This window comes from Bombus huntii, chromosome 1 (genome assembly GCF_024542735.1).
Source record: "Bombus huntii isolate Logan2020A chromosome 1, iyBomHunt1.1, whole genome shotgun sequence".
NCBI lineage: Eukaryota > Metazoa > Arthropoda > Insecta > Hymenoptera > Apidae > Bombus > Bombus huntii.
The window spans coordinates 11648124-11665228 of NC_066238.1; the positions used below are offsets into that span (position 1 = coordinate 11648124).

A 17105-nucleotide genomic window follows, 5' to 3' on the forward strand; every position below is an offset into this window, starting at 1 on the left:
TTATTATAATTCAGTTATTCTATTATTTTTTATTATTCCTAAAATGCAGGAATTTTTTTATCTTACGTTTTCCAGACATATCTGCTTCTAAAATGAGATATTGTATAAAATAGATCACTAGTAGAGTAATAGTACCAATAGTACACAAGAGTAGGCTGAGTTGTGACTAATAAAGATTCTATAAAAATAGATTTTCTTGTAATTATTATTTAAAAATGGAGATGTCTAATATTAGAAAAGAAACTTTTGAAAGGAAAAAAGTGAAAAAGAAGATGAGGTAAGATTTACTTTGCATAAATGTATTTAAAAATATAATTGAAATATAAAAAATATATGTAATATATACTAATTTATTACATTTTTTAAGTAAAGCACAAATGCAATTAGTAATAATTAAAAAGAAACAATGTGATGCAAAAGCTCTTAGAATTGTTGAACACCTTCTAGAACCAAAAATAGATTTCCAATGGCTTTTGACTAATGTAAGTATATTTTTATGTGTTTAAATAATTTGACATTTACTTTAAATAATTATCAATTTTTTACAGTTAGGATATATTAACAAAAGTCACATGGAAGATGTAATTGAGGAAAGGGCTATAATCAAATTATGTGGCTATGTATTATGTAGTAATGCATTAACAAAAATAATTGATCAACGATACCATATATCAACAACAAAAAATAAGGTTTATGATATAACAAGGCGTAAAAATTTTTGTAGTTCACATTGTTATGGAGCTTCAAATTACTTATTAGAACAAATGCCCACGAGTCCATTATGGTTGAGAGATAAAGAAGAAATACCAGAATTTAAAATATTGTTAAACAAAGACGAATTAAAAGAAAGTATGCTTAGAGATGAAATTCATGTGAGAGATATAGAAATGGTACTGAATTCTGAAAACACAGATGAACATGTACAAAATAATAAAACATGCAAAAGTACAGAAAATACACTTCTCAGTAAATCTTCAGAAGTTGAAGCACATGATGAATATACAATAAAAATGTCCCCAAGAAGTAGTGAAAATGTAGCAAAAAATATTATTGAAAAACCTGGTATTTTAAAAGAGTTTCCAGAAAATGGTGTTAAGGAACCTGTAGATGTGAAGAAAGTATCTATTAATTCAGAAGATAAAGGTAGCACTGCTAAAGACTACATAAATGATAATACTGTTAAAAGAATATGTACCATAGAAGCTAATAGCTTACTAGATTATACAGGAATTCAAAATACTATAAATGTAAATAATTGTGCTACTCTTGTAAATAAAGACAAAAATCAAAATATAGAAAATAAAGAACAAAATGAGTTACTTGAAACATCAGAAACAGAGGATAATACAACTATTTCAAAATATAATACTGTTATTAGTAATAAAGATCCTATACAAAAAATAAAACAAAATAAAAATAAAAAAAATAAGCAACAAAATTCTACTAAAGAAAATCAGTCAAATAAATTTTATAATCTTGCAATTCATATTGAACATAATGTAAGGAATTGGATTACTGAAGATACAATTTCTTTATTATTAGGAAATGAAGATATTAAAAATCAATTGTTAGAAAATATAGTTCAATATGATAGATACATGCATTTGTGTAAAAAATTAAATAAATTGCAGTTGGAAGATGAAAAAGACATCCATGTAGATTTAACAACAAATTCTTTAAAACCACTACCTCATTTATGTGTTCTTCAAGAAGAGGGGGAAAAAATGGAATTAAAAGTATGTACAGCTTAATTTAAAAAGTAAGGAATTTCTAACATAAGTATCATTTGTAGGTTCGGGCATTTTATAAAGGGAGTATGATTATAGAAAATCACAAAAACACTACAGAAGTTACTGATCAGGATAATGATTTTACTCCAATATTACCTTTAACAGAAGCACATGCACCTAAAATACTTCGACGTCGAATATTTTTAGACAAACTTAATAAAATGTAATATGATCTTCTATGTTTCTTTAATATTCTTAATTTATAATTTTATAAATATGTTTATTTTATATTTTTTTTTTGTTATAGATTACCTGACCTATTATGTGCTTTAGCTAGTAATAAATTACCACAATATATATACAGCAGAGAAAAGAGTACTTTAATTAAAGCATTAATTAACACTTTCTCATTGTCTGCTGCAAATGTTATTTTTAAAACAGCTGAATGGACTCTTGTGGGTCTTATTATCATTAAAATGTAAGTATTTCAATAAACTGTAGATATTTAATTATCATAAAAATGATTAATGTTTTAATATATTTTACTTAGGTTGAGCATGATAGATCCTGAGCTAAAATTTGTATTGTTAAGCAAACAAGCATCAATGTACATCTCAATGATTTTAATGTCATACAAGTTGGATTCAAATTATTTAGACAGACTAGTAATGGAATTAATTAATAATACAGATAAACAAATACCTGTATAATAATAAAAATACTAATGTCGTTTAAATCATGCATATTATATAACATCTCTACTCTTTGAATATTGTATTTGAATAATATAAGTAGAATAAAGATATACATATGAAATTTTTATTATGTTTTACATTCATTATTCATTAAAATTAAAGAAACGTGCAACGTAAAAAACTAACTGTTCATAAGTTTCATAATTAAGTTTTATTTTTGCATATATTAATAAAAAATGTTACATTATGTTTACAATGCTGGTGTAGGTACGCCAGTAAGAGGAGAGGGTGGACATTCAAGACCTAATGTATCTATTTGTGTTGTTGTTAATTGATCCTCCGTGGAGCGATTCCCAATTTTATCACGTAAAGCTTCATAAAGACTATGTACTGCTTCATTATGCTGAAATCATACATGAGGTTATGAAACTGTTATATAGTTATGATATAATACAACTTTATCTTTTTCTTTTAAAAAAAATATATTACCTGACTAGTTGGTTGGAGTGCTTTTATTAGGGTATGAAGACGAGTCGGAGGTAACTTTAGATGGATGTACCAAAGTAACTTTAATAAATGGCGTGTAACATTGTCTCTGCCTAATCCAGCTAAGAAAAATTCGTCAAAGATGACTGTACAGAATGATTCATTAGGAAATTCATCAGCCATATTTAATATTAATAATGATACCTGCAAATCATGTGCAAATTAATTAATTATTATGCTATCAATGATTATTAAGTTTTAAGTAAAATGTACTTACTAAAGTGTGTAAAAAGGGATCTTCAAATGCACGTTGTGCTTGACAATTTGGTAAAGTAGCTAATACTCTCATTAAACCCCTAGCATCACCTCTACCTCTTCCTATTCCACCACCACCTCCTACATGTAATGCATAATACATAGACAAAACAGCAGCAACTCCTGAAAGTTGTGCATATGCTTGACAAGCATCAGGAGGAGGACCAGAATGTTCTATTATAGCAATTGCACTTTCTCTCTCATCAGGCGGAAGTTTACAATTTAATTGTCTTATTTGATCATCGACCTAAAATATGAATTACTAATTATTACATTTATTTAAAATTACGTATTACTATATACAGCCTATGTAAGTTTACCATTAAAGACATAAGTGCAGGTAGAAATTTTGTCACAACTTGACTATCTAGTTTCGGTTCCTTAAAATCTTGCGAATCAATCATTTGCCAAGCAGATAAACCTAATGCAAGCATTCTGAGTAACAATACAAGAACTGCATTTTCTCTAGGCAGTGCTTCACCATTTATCAAATGAAGTGCAATTTTGATTGCACTACTAGCAAGGAAATTTACTGCATATGGATCACATAATATCATGCTTAGATCACCCAAGACTTGTTCTTGACCTCTCTGTAGAAAAATGCAGATCATTTTAGTTTCTATCAATAAGTAAATAGGTATTATTAAATGCAAATATTTTTATTACATACCTTAATACTATCCAAAAAACCTTGTAATTCACGAGATCTTTTAATGTCAACATTCTTTTCTCTAATACATGCATCAAGGCACCAAGTAAATTTATGACATGGATCAACAGAAATAATATCTTGTACCTAAATATTTAATATTTAAATAATATTATATTCATTTTGCATAATATTGTATAAGTAATTTAAAATGATACAAATTTACCTCTAAATCATGTAAGGCCATTAATAATTCTGCTCTTAATGTACAATAATGTATATTTTTTGTACGTAAAAATAAAGTTCTTAAAAATTGTAATACCATGTCATATAATTTTACACTATGTCCAATCATATGTGCTAGTTTTTGTACTACTTCACCTTGTCTTCTTACCTAAATATATAAATTATATAATTAGAAATTCACAATTTTTTTAATGAATATTTATTTCTAACATACTATACCTTGGGAGAAGGCATAAAGAAAAGACTATTTAAGTTTCGATGATCAAATAATATTTGTTCTTTCTCAATGATATATCGACTAAATAATGGAGAAACTTCATCTCCAAATAAACTCTGATTATCTTTCCAAATTTGACGTTTAACTTCAGTGTCTGCATCATTGTATAATTCTTTTTCTCGAACAAGTACTCGTAAATATTTATCTTCTATGTGTGGAGTATTTCTTAAAATACACATAACAACTGGCCTTAGTGCTGCAACTCTTACAGCTGGAAAACTTTTGGACAATAATTCTTTTAATCTTCTGTCACCTGCTGAACCTCTGTCTGCTCTTTCTGTTCCAATTTCATTAATTCTTTTTATTAATTTTTCTCTTAATTCTTCAAGAACTGATGCATGAAAATCTAGTCTTCTTACTCCATGAAGATCAAGTAAAGGTAACATTGGACGTAAAGATGGTAATAAAATACCATTTTCTAACTGAAATTCTTCAATTGCTTTTAGCGGGTCTGTACAACTTGTTAAAGCATCTCTTAAGAAACCTTGTCCAGGTATACCAAGATCATCCAAACCATTTCCAATCTCACAACTATTTTTCACAGTATTCATTACTGTTTTGTTTATTTATATGGAATATCTTTACACACAAATGAATACAGAATTATAATGTAATATTATATGATTCAATACATTTTTTAATAATTGCGATATATTTTAAGATGTACAAAGAATCATTTCTAAATATTTTTCATTTTTAATTGCAATTATTTATCAAATACGATTTCTCATCATATAAATAATTTTGTATTACTTTTATATAACCTGAAATTATCAGTATATTGTTACACATTATTACAATATCACAATAAATTTAGCAATAACTTCTTATTGAATTTATATATATACCTGCTTAAACCAACAGTGAATAGAAAGAATATACCTATGCGGCGTCACTCGACAGCACAAATACCGCTACTCGACATAAACAACTAACGGACGACGGTAGCGCAGAGGTTAGCGCAATAGATTACGAACGTTCGGAACGCAGGATCCGAATTCCAGCGACTGAGTCAGATTTTTATTCCACGATTCTAAATAGGAAGAAAATATAGCAGTACCCCCAGCAGCGACATCTACAGCCACCAGCCACAATCATCACGGACACGACTTATACACCTCACCTATTTATACTTATTCTGTTTCCTTTTACGAAATATGTACCTATAGCTATATATGTATATGTATATTTATATATATAGATAACACAAATGTCAGCTCAGAAAATATACTATGTGATGTATAAAGATCAAATTTACTCAAGTATTGTATTCAGATTGCTATTCTCTTAAATATAATGTAAATTAAAGTATAAATAAGATACAGAAATTGTCTCTAAATTTGTTAAGTGATCTGATTCGAGAGGGAATATATACTGTTTAACGTACATTCATTCATAAGATAGTAGCATTTTAGGTTACTATGGCACAATCAACAGCTAGTGGAACGTCTTCTCGACGATATATGAAAGAACACGATGTTAATGTACCATCTTCATCACGCTATGTGGATAGTGAATGGGAAACTAAAGAGGTAATAGTTAAAATTTGTTACTCTTATTTTTGAACCATAACAATTTGTTCTTGTTACTTTACATAAAAAATAAATTACACTCTATACATATGAAGTTTTAAAAACATTTTACTCTTACTTATTTCTGTATAAACAATAGCAATGATTACATATATTTATTTTAATACTAGAATAATATTTACCTACAGTAAGCTTTTTATTTTCAATATCCTTAGGCTTTACGACAAAGAGAGCTTGAGGAAGCAAGAGCGCGAGCTGCACAAATGGAAAAAACAATGAGGTGGTGGTCAGATTGTACCGCTAACTGGCGAGAAAAGTGGAGCAAAGTACGTAATGAAAGGAATATGGCAAGAGAAGAAGCAAAGACGCTTAGATCAAAATTAGAAATTGCTGTAAAAGATGCAAATAGTTATAAACACGAATGCCAGGAACTTGAATTACAAAATGAACAATTAAAAAAAGAAATGGAAAAAATACATATGGTATTGTTAAAACACGCTGGCCAATTTGATCAACAAATTTTTACAGTTTTAGAATCAGATCCACAATTAAGAAATACATTAGGTATAGATGAATTATTGAAGTTTTACAATAATGTGGAACAAAGTGAAAGTGTAAATTCTCAGAAAGATTTACTTACTTGTAAAGTTCTTGATGACTCTAATGTTTGCTTAGGAAGTCATAGTATCTTACCAGATAGAGATATTGAAGAATATGTATTACAAGGTGCAGTGCCAAAACATGCTGTAGAATTATATAAAGAGAGTCCTCTTAATTCATTAGATAAAGATATTGCAGGATTGGTTGCAGATTCTAATTCTGTAGAAGATAATGTAGAGAAAAATTCGTCTTCATTACTAACTCGTATAGATGATTCATATGCACAAAAAATAATTTTACTCCAACATAAATTGGATGAAGCTACAAAAACTATTTCTACTGAAAGAGAGTAAGAATATGAAAAATTACTATTTGTTTATATCTAACTTCAATTTACTGAATTAATTGGATTTTATTTTAATAGAGAAAAAAATTCTTTACATCGTAGTATGGAAAAATTGAAAGCAGAAATAATACAATTAAGAGAACAGTGTGAAGAATTAGAAGAAAGCAAAGCTGATGTTACAAGAGAATTACTTGAATTGAAAGATCGGTTTCAAATTAAGCTTAGCGATGTACAAGCTGGTATAATTGATGAAGCTTCCAGTAGAGAAGGAATGAATCGTCGTCTGTGTGAACTTAGGGCTGAGGTATATCTTATAAATATATGTCGGAGAAGAGTCAGGAATAGGATTGTGGGCGTTTGATCTGTGAGTATTACACGTTTGAGTTCGATTTTGTGAGCAAGGATATCTATCATCCCGTTGACCGCGGATTCGTTATTGAACCTAAGACCATTATCACTAGTGTCGCGAGTGCTCAACCGCCGCGGTTGATTGTAGAGTCGGTAGTATCCATACTCGTGTTAGCAGACTGTACCTTTGTTATACCACAACGATGGCCAATTCCAATGAAGATTTATCAAACGCCCACAACCCTATTCCTGACTCTTCTCCGACATATAAATATAGAAATATATTTAAAACTTTGATATATTTGTAATTATTTGTGATTATATGACTTTAGTTAGAGAAACTTCAAGCAGAAAATGCAGCCGAATGGGGAAAACGAGAACGTTTGGAAACAGAAAAAATTTCTTTAGAACGTGAAAATAAGCAACTCCGTAATGAATTAAATGATTTACAAGAAAGGATAGAATCTCGACGATCACGTCCAGTTTCCACATCAGACAGCGATACAAGACAATTGCAACAAGAATTTTTAGTTAGGAATGTGGTTTGTACTATGTACTAACACTTTAATTTGAATATAATATATGTTTAGTATATAATTATACTAATTTAATTAAACATTTGTATTATTGTTTATTGTTAGACAATATTGAAAAAATCTCTGGAAGAAAAAACAACAGAACTTTCACATGCCATGAGAAGATCAGAGCAATATGAAGCAGAAGTAAAGAGAGTTAGAGCGAGAGTAGAGGAATTGAAAAAAGAATTAGCTGCAGTTCAAGATGAAGTGGATGCTGCAACTAACAATGTTCGTAAATTGCAACGAGCAAATAAGGATCTCTTAGAACAGTTAAAATCAGCTAATGTACAATTGGAACATTTTCGAAATAGGTAAATGGTAACAATATTTATTAATATCTTGATTATATTATATATCCACATTTTTTTCATTAAATTATAGAACTCATATTGACAATTAATTTGTTATCAGTACTGATACCTATTCGGTAGATGTAGGAACAGGAGAAAATCTTGAAGAAAAATTACGTATAACTAATGATGGCAAATTAGCAAATGGTAAGTTTCAATATATTGATTTTCGTATCAATTTAATAAATATAAATAAATCATATAAATACTATTTCAGAGTATGAGCCACAGGAGGCCTAGTATTCACTCATTTTAATAATAATATTAAATTAATTCGAGCAATGATAAATGTGAAACTTGGAATGTGAAAAGCAATTTTTTCCATATTTTCCAAAATGTATACACCAGTCGATGTAGCAATACTTTTGAATTATGTCAAAACCCTGTTAAATGTATAAGAACTTATTTATTTGATAACTGAACTGAAATAATGAAATATTATTGTCTATTTCAGTATTGTATTATTGTTTAAATTAGACTATTTTTTCAAGTTTGTATTATAATTTGCTCTTTCTTATTAATTTTACATATAACTGTATATATATATATAATTCTTTTTGTAATGTTTTATACTATGAACACTTTTGTGAATATTTTAAATATTTCTTATTTGTAAAAATTCACATTCCAATGTATTATGTTTTAAATATTTTTACTGTATGTATATAAATAATGTATATAACTTAAATCATATATGTCGGAGATGAAAGGACACCGGAGCCGTCCCTCTGGAACTTCGGGAAAATCCGTAAAATCGTAATTAAAGTTTACAGTCGTAATTAAACAATTTGCCGTTATCCTGCCCAATTGTACTTGTTTGCGATTTGTGATAATAAACTTGGGCTCAAGGCGACCATTAGTCGCCGAACGTAGCCGCGGTCAACGGGACGGGCGCTTCATCTAACAAAGGTATGGAGCGGTAGTATGACCCTCATTAAAGGAAATACCCATAGAGGTATCTGACAGTAAAACATTCCAACGGTTCCTGAGGACAATGAATACCTGATGTTGAGGCACGTACACAGCACAAGTCCAGTTAGCCCGAGGACCCGCTATAAAACCTGGGTTTTTCCGGCAATTAAGATTTTCCAAAAGGACAGACAGTCTTTGTCCCAAACTGACCAATTGACAGCGACGTCAATTTCCCTTACTTTCGGAACGAGAGCTATACCCAACGAATCCGATGATCTCGTGTCCTCAGACACACCCCATCATAGTTTTCCTCTGTGGCATCATTGGGACGAAAATTCATTCTTTCTTGAGATCCCACCGACGAAGGGAGCAGCGCCTGACGATCAGTGAGTTTGAGTTAGAGCAAGTATATCTTTCATCCCGTTGACCGTGGATTCGTCATCGAACCTAAGACCAACGTCACTAACATCGCAAGTGCCCAACCACCTCTGTTGATTGTCGAATCAGTGGTGTCCATACTCGTAGCATCAGGTCGTATCTTCGTTATCACACAACGATGGCCAATTCCAAGGGAGGTCCATCAAACGCCCACAACCCTGTTCCTGACTCTTCTCCGACATATATGTATGTAATTTCAAATTTTGTTTCTTACCTAAAGACTGGTGAAGTTAGATAATGAGAGATTATCTGTACCATCTATGATACCTGATATTTATATGTGCGTGGTTTGTAAAATAAGGTCTAAAAAATCGTGAATGTACCTATGTCTATATTATATGGAAGTTAATGCCCTAATTTTAAGTAGAAGAACTATTTAAATTCAAGCTTGACTGTAATGAATTTAAAAGAGGTCATATATATTTATTAATTGATGTAATTAATATTTGAAGGCGAATAGAAAGTAGAATCCTTTATTTGTTTAATATATGTTTTATTGATAAAAAAGGTTAGATACTAAAATTTGATGCAGCATTAAATTTATAATGTACACTCAGTACAAGTACCTCAATAAAAATGATATGTAGTGTGTATATGTGAAAGAAATAATAGAAATATTATTACATTCATAAGATGTATGAATGATCATAAATATTAATGCAAGGATAAACAAGAAGAATAATCTAAATTGTAATAAAAAAATATCTCTAATATTAGTAAAGTATAAAATAATCTACGAATAAAAACTAAGTTTTTTTAAACAATACAAGAGAGTTTTTATACCTTATAATCACTATTTAACATTTCATGGGAGTACCATCGGGATATGTCGGCATTTTTGGTTTGCAAATTTTTGTTCTACCATTAGAACCATATACAATATTGCAAGAGAATGTAAAATATCCACAAGTTGAACTTTTCGTGTAATAACGATGTTCATACTTTCTTGGTGAATTTCTACCATCTAGTTTACCAGCAATGCTGTTTGTTATTGTATAATAACTTGGTTTCATTGGTACATTAGAATTGTATTTCGGATATTCTGTTGAAGTTTGATATCGGATTTGTGGAAAAGTATTTTTTTGCTTTTCTTTAGATGCAGCATGACTTTCTATTAATCTTTCATGATTAGTTTTAAGAGATCTGATTTCTGAAATAGGTGATTTATTTTCGTAAGTTAAATTTGGTTCTTTTGGAATCAGGGAAACTGTTTGAGATTGAGATTTCCCATCGCCATGAGTAATAATTTTATCACCAGCTACAGATATTACTCTACCACGAAAGCCAGGTGGTATAGTGTACCTCGATTGTAATGATTGACCAGGTTGGAGGACATCACCAACTTGTGCTGCATTAGTATCTTGTTTCACGTGAACGTCATACTGATTTCCAGCTGCAACATGTAATGTTTGTAATTGATAATTACTATTATTTTGTTCTGCAGCATAGCTTTTTGAAATCTTCGGATTCATTGAAGTTTGAAATGATGACATGTCATAATCTTCACCATTATATTCTTCTTCATAATCATATACTGAATCATCCAATTGGGACTTCTCAACAGATTGATCTGGTTTACTAGTAATATTTCGTGAATTGTCATCTGGCTTAGTAAAAGTTCTTCTTTGGAAACTAGAACTAGTTTGTAAACCTGACTGAAGTTTGTCTTGATTATATTCATTATCTGGGGCTGTATTTATCCTTTCACTACTATTCTTCTGTACAATTTGTGGTCCATAAGATGGTTTGAATGGTTTAAATAGCTCACTATCCGTAAGATTGAAGTTGAATGGCTTTCTAGAAGTTGCTGCACCAGATCCCGATCCTGCTTGTGCAGCACCAGTATAAGTAATTCCATATTGGAAAGATCCTTCAAGTTGCGATTGAGATTGACCTGTATATGCTCCACTTTGAGCAGAGGCTGTTCCACCTCCGTGGAATGGTTTCGAATATCTTTCAATTTTTTCATCTGTCTTAAGATATGGTTGAAAACCAATTTGAGCTTGACTTGAAGTACTTCCTTCACCATTTGCTTGAGCATCTGCCATTCCACCTTTGGAGCTTGCTTGTACTTGGGAATTTGTACCATGATTCCAGCCACTACTTTGTGCACCTGTTGTTGTGGCACCTAATTCTGAATTTAATTGAACTTGTGTTTGACTCTTTCCATAACCACCAACTCCTTGAGCATTGCTTACTACACCTCCTTTACCACCATTAATTTCAGCTTGTGCACTTTTATTTATGTCAGTACTACCAGCTTGAGCTGAGAATGATCCAGAACCACTATAAGTACCTGTTACTTGAGATTGAGCTGTACCTTGTTGAAACTTGCCTTGAGCTGATGCGCTTGCTTGAGTACCTGAATCTGTTTGTTTTACAGAACTAGATGCTTGAGAATTAGAGTTATCATTTTCTACAGGTAAAAGATTACTAGGTTGTTGATAATATTGAGGAATCTCTCCAGTATTTGTTATGGATCTTATGTTGGATGGATACTGTATACTACCAGGATATTGTCTGATACCTTGTCCTTCACCTGGGTATTGTTCAATTACTTGTCCATGCCCTACAAGACTTGAAGTTAAAGCTCCTTTATCTTGCCATCTTGAACTGCCAGGATATTGTCCTTGCAATGGGTAGCTCGGCGGTATTATTGCACGATTTTCTGAATATTTTCCTTGAAAAGAATCTCTTGTACCATCAAGATTACTTGTTCCTGGTGCAGTACCTGTAGAATAGGTAATACCGCCACTTGGAGCTGTGACAGATATTCCTGGTATAATGTCTCCATCAATCTTTCTACCTGATATCACGTTTCCTGGATAATGTACAGTTTCTCCTAATTGACTTGCTGGTGGTGAAATACCACCGCCATAAACACTTGTAACATCAGCAGGACGACCAGGAAAAGTCCTTGGTGTACCTGGTGTTCCAAAAAATTGTGTAGGGGACTGTCCACTGGGATACACATTAGTATCTCCAATTGCTTTTGAGTCTGTTATAATTTGGCCATGAAGAGTATCTCTGGTATCTGGTACAGTACCACTAGTATAAACACCACTCGGGTAAGGTACACTACCACCAGTTACAGTACCAGGTACTCCTCCAGGATAAGTAACATCATCACTAGTCGTAGTACCAGGTACACCCCTAGGATAAGCTATGCCACCACCAGTTGCTGTACCAGAAATTATTCCAGGGTGTGCTATGCCACCAGCAGTTGTAGTACCAGGCAGACCTCCGGGATAAACTGCAGCATCACCAGTAGTAGTACCAAGTACACCTCCAGGATAAGTTACACCACCACCAGTTGTAGTACTAGGTACACCTCCAGGGTAAGCTACAGTACCGCCAATTGTAGTACCAGCCACACCTCCAGGATAAGCAATGTGACCAGTTGTAGTACCAGACACACCTCCAGGGTAAATTGTACTACCACCTGTTAAAGTTCTAGGCACTCCTTCAGGATAAGCTACACCACGACCAGTTGTTGTACCAGGTGCACTTTCAGGATGAACTACACCATCACCTGTTACAGTACCAGGCACTCCTCTAGGATAAGTTACACCACCACCAGTTGTTATACCAGGAATGCTTCCAGAATAGGCTATACCACCACCAGTTGTTGTACTAGGCATACTTCCTGGATAAGTTACACCACCACCAATTGTTGTACCAGGCATGCTTCCAGGATAAGCTGCACCATCACTAGATACACCTCCAGGGTAAACTGTACCACCAGTAATTGTAGTACTAGGTACACCTCCAGGGTAAGCAACATCACCACCAGTTGTAGTACTGGGTACACCTCCAGGGTAAACTGTACTACCAGTAATTGTAGTACTAGGTACACCTCCAGGGTAAACTGTACCACCATCAATTACAGTACTAGATACACTTCCAGGGTAAGCAACACCACCACCAGTTGTAGTAATAGGTATATTTCCAGGGTAAGCAATACCACCACCGGTTGTAGTAGTAAGTATACCTCCAGGGTAAGCTACACCATCACCAGTGGTAGTACGAGGTGGACCTTCAGAATAAGGTATACGCCTACTTATTACAGTACCAGGCAAACCACCAGGGTGAACTGCACCACCACCTGTTATAGTGCTAGGAACTCCTCCAGGATATGCTACACCACCAGCAGTTGTTGTACCAGGTACAGTTCCTCCAGGTACACTTCCAGAATGGACTACTCTACCATCAATTGTAGTAGGTATATTTCCGGGATAAATTGTGCCACCTACTCTTGTTGGATATGATGCATCACTACCAGTTGCAATGTCAGGTATACGTCCAGGATACATTGCACCTCCACTAAGGTAAGGCATGTGGTCTCGAACTGTACTAGCAGGTATTTTACTAGGATAAGTTGTACCCATTCCAGGAGTGATCATACCAGATTGTCTAACAGTATTATCTCCTGGCTGTTTGATTGCTGAAGAAGCATTAGTTAATGTACAATAGAAAGTTCGAAAAATTCAGAAGATTAGAATGAAAATTCACTGATATGTTATTCATTGTGCATATAACGGTATGCGAAATTGTGTTTTCGGATAGCAATATTTACAATACCTGGAATTTGAACATATCTATCTGGAACATTTTCATCAGTATATTTGGAACAATCTTCACATCCATTACTACCCAATGACATACTTTGTGCTTGCCCCATACCATTGCTTCCAGCTAAAAATGTTTTGCAATAACAAAAATGCAAAAAATCATGCAATAACATAGTAAAAATGTTTTCTTAATTACGCACTAACAACTGCGCGGGAAGATTGTTGAGTAGCTTCAGCCTCGGCCTTGCCTTCTTTCTGTTCATTATTACCGATACTTAAGTATTGAGATTGTGTCTGTCCTCGAAATTTTCCTGGAGATGGTTGTACTTGACGACGCAAACGATTTTGTTTAAAGTTTTTATTAAGCTTCTGCCTTTCTTCAAGCGCGACTTGTCTCTTAGCTCGACTTATCAGTGGTGTTAGAAGTATATCAGCTACTCTTCTTGTTACGATATCATTTTCATCCAGGGGAAGTATATTAAAAAAAGGATCTATCGTTTGTTCGAATATTGGAATAGTTTTTTGTAGTAAAATAATTTTGTGGCCATTACAGAAATCAACTATTCTAGCCCCTGCAATTTGCCATGCCTGTCAAAGGTAAATTATTTTTTGTATTATATAAGTAATAATAATGTTAACAATATCAGTAATGTGTTACCTCTAATTTTGTCAAAACTTCGTTTGGAGCATAAAGAACTTTTGATGTTTGCTTCTGTTCAATTCCATTTTCTGAAAATCCTTCTGCAGCGATATTGTCTTCTAGTTTCTCTACATAGCAATTGTTTTCTTCTCTATCTTTATATGCACTAAAATGCTGTAAGAAATAAAAATTATAAAATATTGTTTATACAATTTCGGTGAGTAAAAGTTCTCATTACCGTTTCATAATCAGTAAATGTCCATTGCTTCTTTATTAAGTGCTTGCTAACATTCGGTATTTCAAAGTCATCATAGATGGAGCGGTCAAAGCGTTTTTTTTCCTATGAACGAAGAATGAAAATTATTAAGGGAATTATTGAGATTAAAAAAGTACGTAAAACGAACAATATAGTTTTTTATAAGATAATTTTTAAATCTAAAAAAATTGTTTTACACTTTTTATACTTTTTACACTTTTTACACTTTTTAAATACAATATTCGAATCTTAATCTCTTCAAAATGTGTATTACTTAAATTTATTTCTAAACAATACATAATAATTGATAACATTTTGTGATAAGACAAACAAAATAAAAGGAGACGTAAAAGAAAAGAAAACTAATCGAATATAGGAATTAGGAACGGGTCGAGTTGATTTCCTACCAACTTATCTTATGAACTTTGATCTCCAAATCTTTGGCCTCTCAACTAGCTAGAGTCACACTAATATTTAATTTGTATTAAAAAATTGAGTAAGTTTTATTCGAATTGGGAAAGGTACATAAAGAAATTCATTGTATATGAATTATTCATTATAATAAATTACGTACTTTTCTTATTATCTGACTTAGATATTAATATACTCTATAATGTGTCTACAATATTTTGATTTGTAAATAATTTAAAAACGAATATATTTAATTAGACATCCATAACTTTTTTTTTATGAATATTTTTAAACATGCTTTAGATTAAATTCATTCGTTGCGAGCAAATGTTTTAAAGATTAAAAAATTAAAAAATTGAAATGAAAAATAATGGATGACAACTTACATAGTATTTTGAGAGTACTGATCCCGAGAAGAAAACCAGGATGACAAGGATCGGTCGCATGGCTCCAGTTTACTTTGAGGCCTTCGCTGCGACTGTTGGCTTCTATTTAGCGGTAGTTCTAGTAAATTCATTCGCCGATTCCCTCCAAATATGTAGTACCTCTTCCCTGTTTTTCTTCTTCTTCGGCTTACTTACACTCGATCTTGCAAAGAGATCAAGAAGTATGAGGATTTGAATTGAAGCTTGGGTGGGGGAATAGTTTGATAGGGGAAATTCTAAGAAGCGTGGGTATGTAAATCGTGATATGAAGTGCGTCTGCAGTCTTATAAGCATCACGTTATCTTATGTCGTCTCATGATGTCCAGATCTCCTTACCGGCATGTTTTCACAAGCATTTTTATGCTTTTATAATAACAATATTCATGAAGTTGTGCGGAGAATCTTTAGAATATATGAAGAAATAATGGAAATAAAAGACAAACAAAGTCAGATCTAGGCCATTTTATCTAATTCATATTCTTTGAACAGCTATTCATTTATTTGTATTCAATTTATTACAAATTCTATTTTATCAATTACCAAGTATTTAGACCAAACTTTTATTAAAAAAAGCTACTTGTATTGCTATACAGGAATACATATATAGTAAAAAAGATCGTTAAAATAATATACCCATTATTTTTTGTTTTTAGTATTTTTTATTTGTTTATCAACGCCAACTTAAGATGACACCTTCTTTTTGCTTTGATCGCACATAGTATTTCGAAGATGATATTCCTATTTACGCAAAATTACTTTTGGATAAGAGTAATCTATTTCACCATACCATTTCGCTGCCTTACTTTCCAAGACGCAAATATCTTTCTAATCGTGCATGATATCGCCTAAAGTCAGTTTATGTGACCATCATCGACTGACTAAGATAGATGTGTTCCCCTTCATTGCCCTAATTATAAACTCCAATCCATTTGGTAAATACAGAAAGTCGTTGTTTGCTCTTCTTCGAAGTGTTATTAAACTATCGCATAGTTCATCAGCAATAGAAAAAGTTGGATGAGTAAAAGTTGGATTATTCGTATTTGGCAATTATATTAATACGCGCTATATAGCTGTCTAGTTATGAAGCTGTGTTAAGTGAATCTTTACCATAAATATATTTTTTATTCTTTGAAAATTTTTCGACTATAATTGCGTATAAAAAGCGTAGCTAACGTTTCTTGAATAGTTCCGTTTTCCTTCTCTTCCATTTTAGAATATGAAAAAAGCAAAATATAGATAAAAATTAATAAGCAAAATTGTAAGCAATTAAAATTAGAATGGGTTTTTACAAAAATATTAT

At 32.0% G+C, this 17105-nt stretch overlaps 4 protein-coding genes across 7 annotated transcripts in view; 2 read left to right on the plus strand and 2 right to left on the minus strand.

The window, feature by feature from the left end:
• Nucleotides 1-96: 96 nt before the first annotated feature.
• Nucleotides 97-2552, plus strand: LOC126864977 (putative RNA polymerase II subunit B1 CTD phosphatase RPAP2). 2 transcript variants are annotated; one of them, XM_050616941.1, is made up of 6 exons: nt 97-277; nt 368-482; nt 549-1736; nt 1793-1953; nt 2038-2208; nt 2281-2552. In XM_050616941.1, the coding sequence occupies exons 1-6, from the start codon at nt 216-218 to the stop codon at nt 2438-2440; spliced, it is 1857 nt and encodes a 618-aa protein (XP_050472898.1). In that variant the 5' UTR covers nt 97-215; the 3' UTR covers nt 2441-2552. The 2 variants fall into 2 exon arrangements, with proteins under 2 accessions (XP_050472898.1, XP_050472907.1); XM_050616950.1 differs by having other exon boundaries at nt 110-277; nt 373-482.
• Nucleotides 2553-2617: 65 nt separating this feature from the next.
• LOC126864989 (negative elongation factor B) lies at nt 2618-5412 on the minus strand. The gene is made up of 8 exons (XM_050616962.1): nt 5247-5412; nt 4341-5162; nt 4102-4269; nt 3897-4022; nt 3547-3816; nt 3189-3473; nt 2915-3115; nt 2618-2828 (listed from the first exon to the last, which is right to left on the minus strand). Exons 2-8 carry the CDS (start codon nt 4947-4949, stop codon nt 2676-2678), a joined length of 1812 nt encoding a protein of 603 aa, XP_050472919.1. The 5' UTR covers nt 4950-5162; nt 5247-5412; the 3' UTR covers nt 2618-2675.
• Nucleotides 5413-5612: 200 nt separating this feature from the next.
• The window catches only part of LOC126864990 (coiled-coil domain-containing protein 102A), a 268441-nt gene continuing 256948 nt past the window's right edge, over nt 5613-17105 (plus strand). The window contains exons 1-7 of one of the 3 annotated variants that reach the window (XM_050616993.1): nt 5613-5930; nt 6146-6879; nt 6955-7180; nt 7557-7766; nt 7866-8113; nt 8184-8299; nt 8370-9061. In XM_050616993.1, coding sequence (XP_050472950.1) covers nt 5820-5930; nt 6146-6879; nt 6955-7180; nt 7557-7766; nt 7866-8113; nt 8184-8202 — 1548 coding nt within the window. In that variant the 5' untranslated portion in view covers nt 5613-5819 and the 3' untranslated portion in view covers nt 8203-8299; nt 8370-9061. The remainder of the gene's footprint in view (nt 5931-6145; nt 6880-6954; nt 7181-7556; nt 7767-7865; nt 8114-8183; nt 8300-8369; nt 9062-17105) is intronic. The other 2 variants (XM_050616985.1, XM_050616977.1) reach the window with 2 other exon arrangements.
• LOC126864945 (mucin-19-like) lies at nt 9057-16997 on the minus strand. The gene is made up of 6 exons (XM_050616889.1): nt 15767-16997; nt 14952-15053; nt 14732-14887; nt 14274-14661; nt 14084-14197; nt 9057-13946 (listed from the first exon to the last, which is right to left on the minus strand). Exons 1-6 carry the CDS (start codon nt 15824-15826, stop codon nt 10300-10302), a joined length of 4467 nt encoding a protein of 1488 aa, XP_050472846.1. The 5' UTR covers nt 15827-16997; the 3' UTR covers nt 9057-10299.

Coding starts and splice junctions, on each gene's coding strand:
- LOC126864977 (XM_050616941.1), top strand. CDS start 216: ATGGAGATGTCTAATATTAGAAAAGAAACTTTTGAAAGGAAAAAAGTG. Junction 483..548: donor TCCAATGGCTTTTGACTAAT/GTAAGTATATTT, acceptor AATTTTTTACAG/TTAGGATATATTAACAAAAG. Junction 1,954..2,037: donor TTAGACAAACTTAATAAAAT/GTAATATGATCT, acceptor TTTTTGTTATAG/ATTACCTGACCTATTATGTG.
- LOC126864989 (XM_050616962.1), bottom strand. CDS start 4,949: ATGAATACTGTGAAAAATAGTTGTGAGATTGGAAATGGTTTGGATGAT. Junction 4,270..4,340: donor TCTTTATGCCTTCTCCCAAG/GTATAGTATGTT, acceptor TTATATATTTAG/GTAAGAAGACAAGGTGAAGT. Junction 4,023..4,101: donor TGGCCTTACATGATTTAGAG/GTAAATTTGTAT, acceptor TTAAATATTTAG/GTACAAGATATTATTTCTGT.
- LOC126864945 (XM_050616889.1), bottom strand. CDS start 15,826: ATGCGACCGATCCTTGTCATCCTGGTTTTCTTCTCGGGATCAGTACTC. Junction 14,662..14,731: donor AAGTTTTGACAAAATTAGAG/GTAACACATTAC, acceptor TACCTTTGACAG/GCATGGCAAATTGCAGGGGC. Junction 14,198..14,273: donor ATCTTCCCGCGCAGTTGTTA/GTGCGTAATTAA, acceptor AAACATTTTTAG/CTGGAAGCAATGGTATGGGG.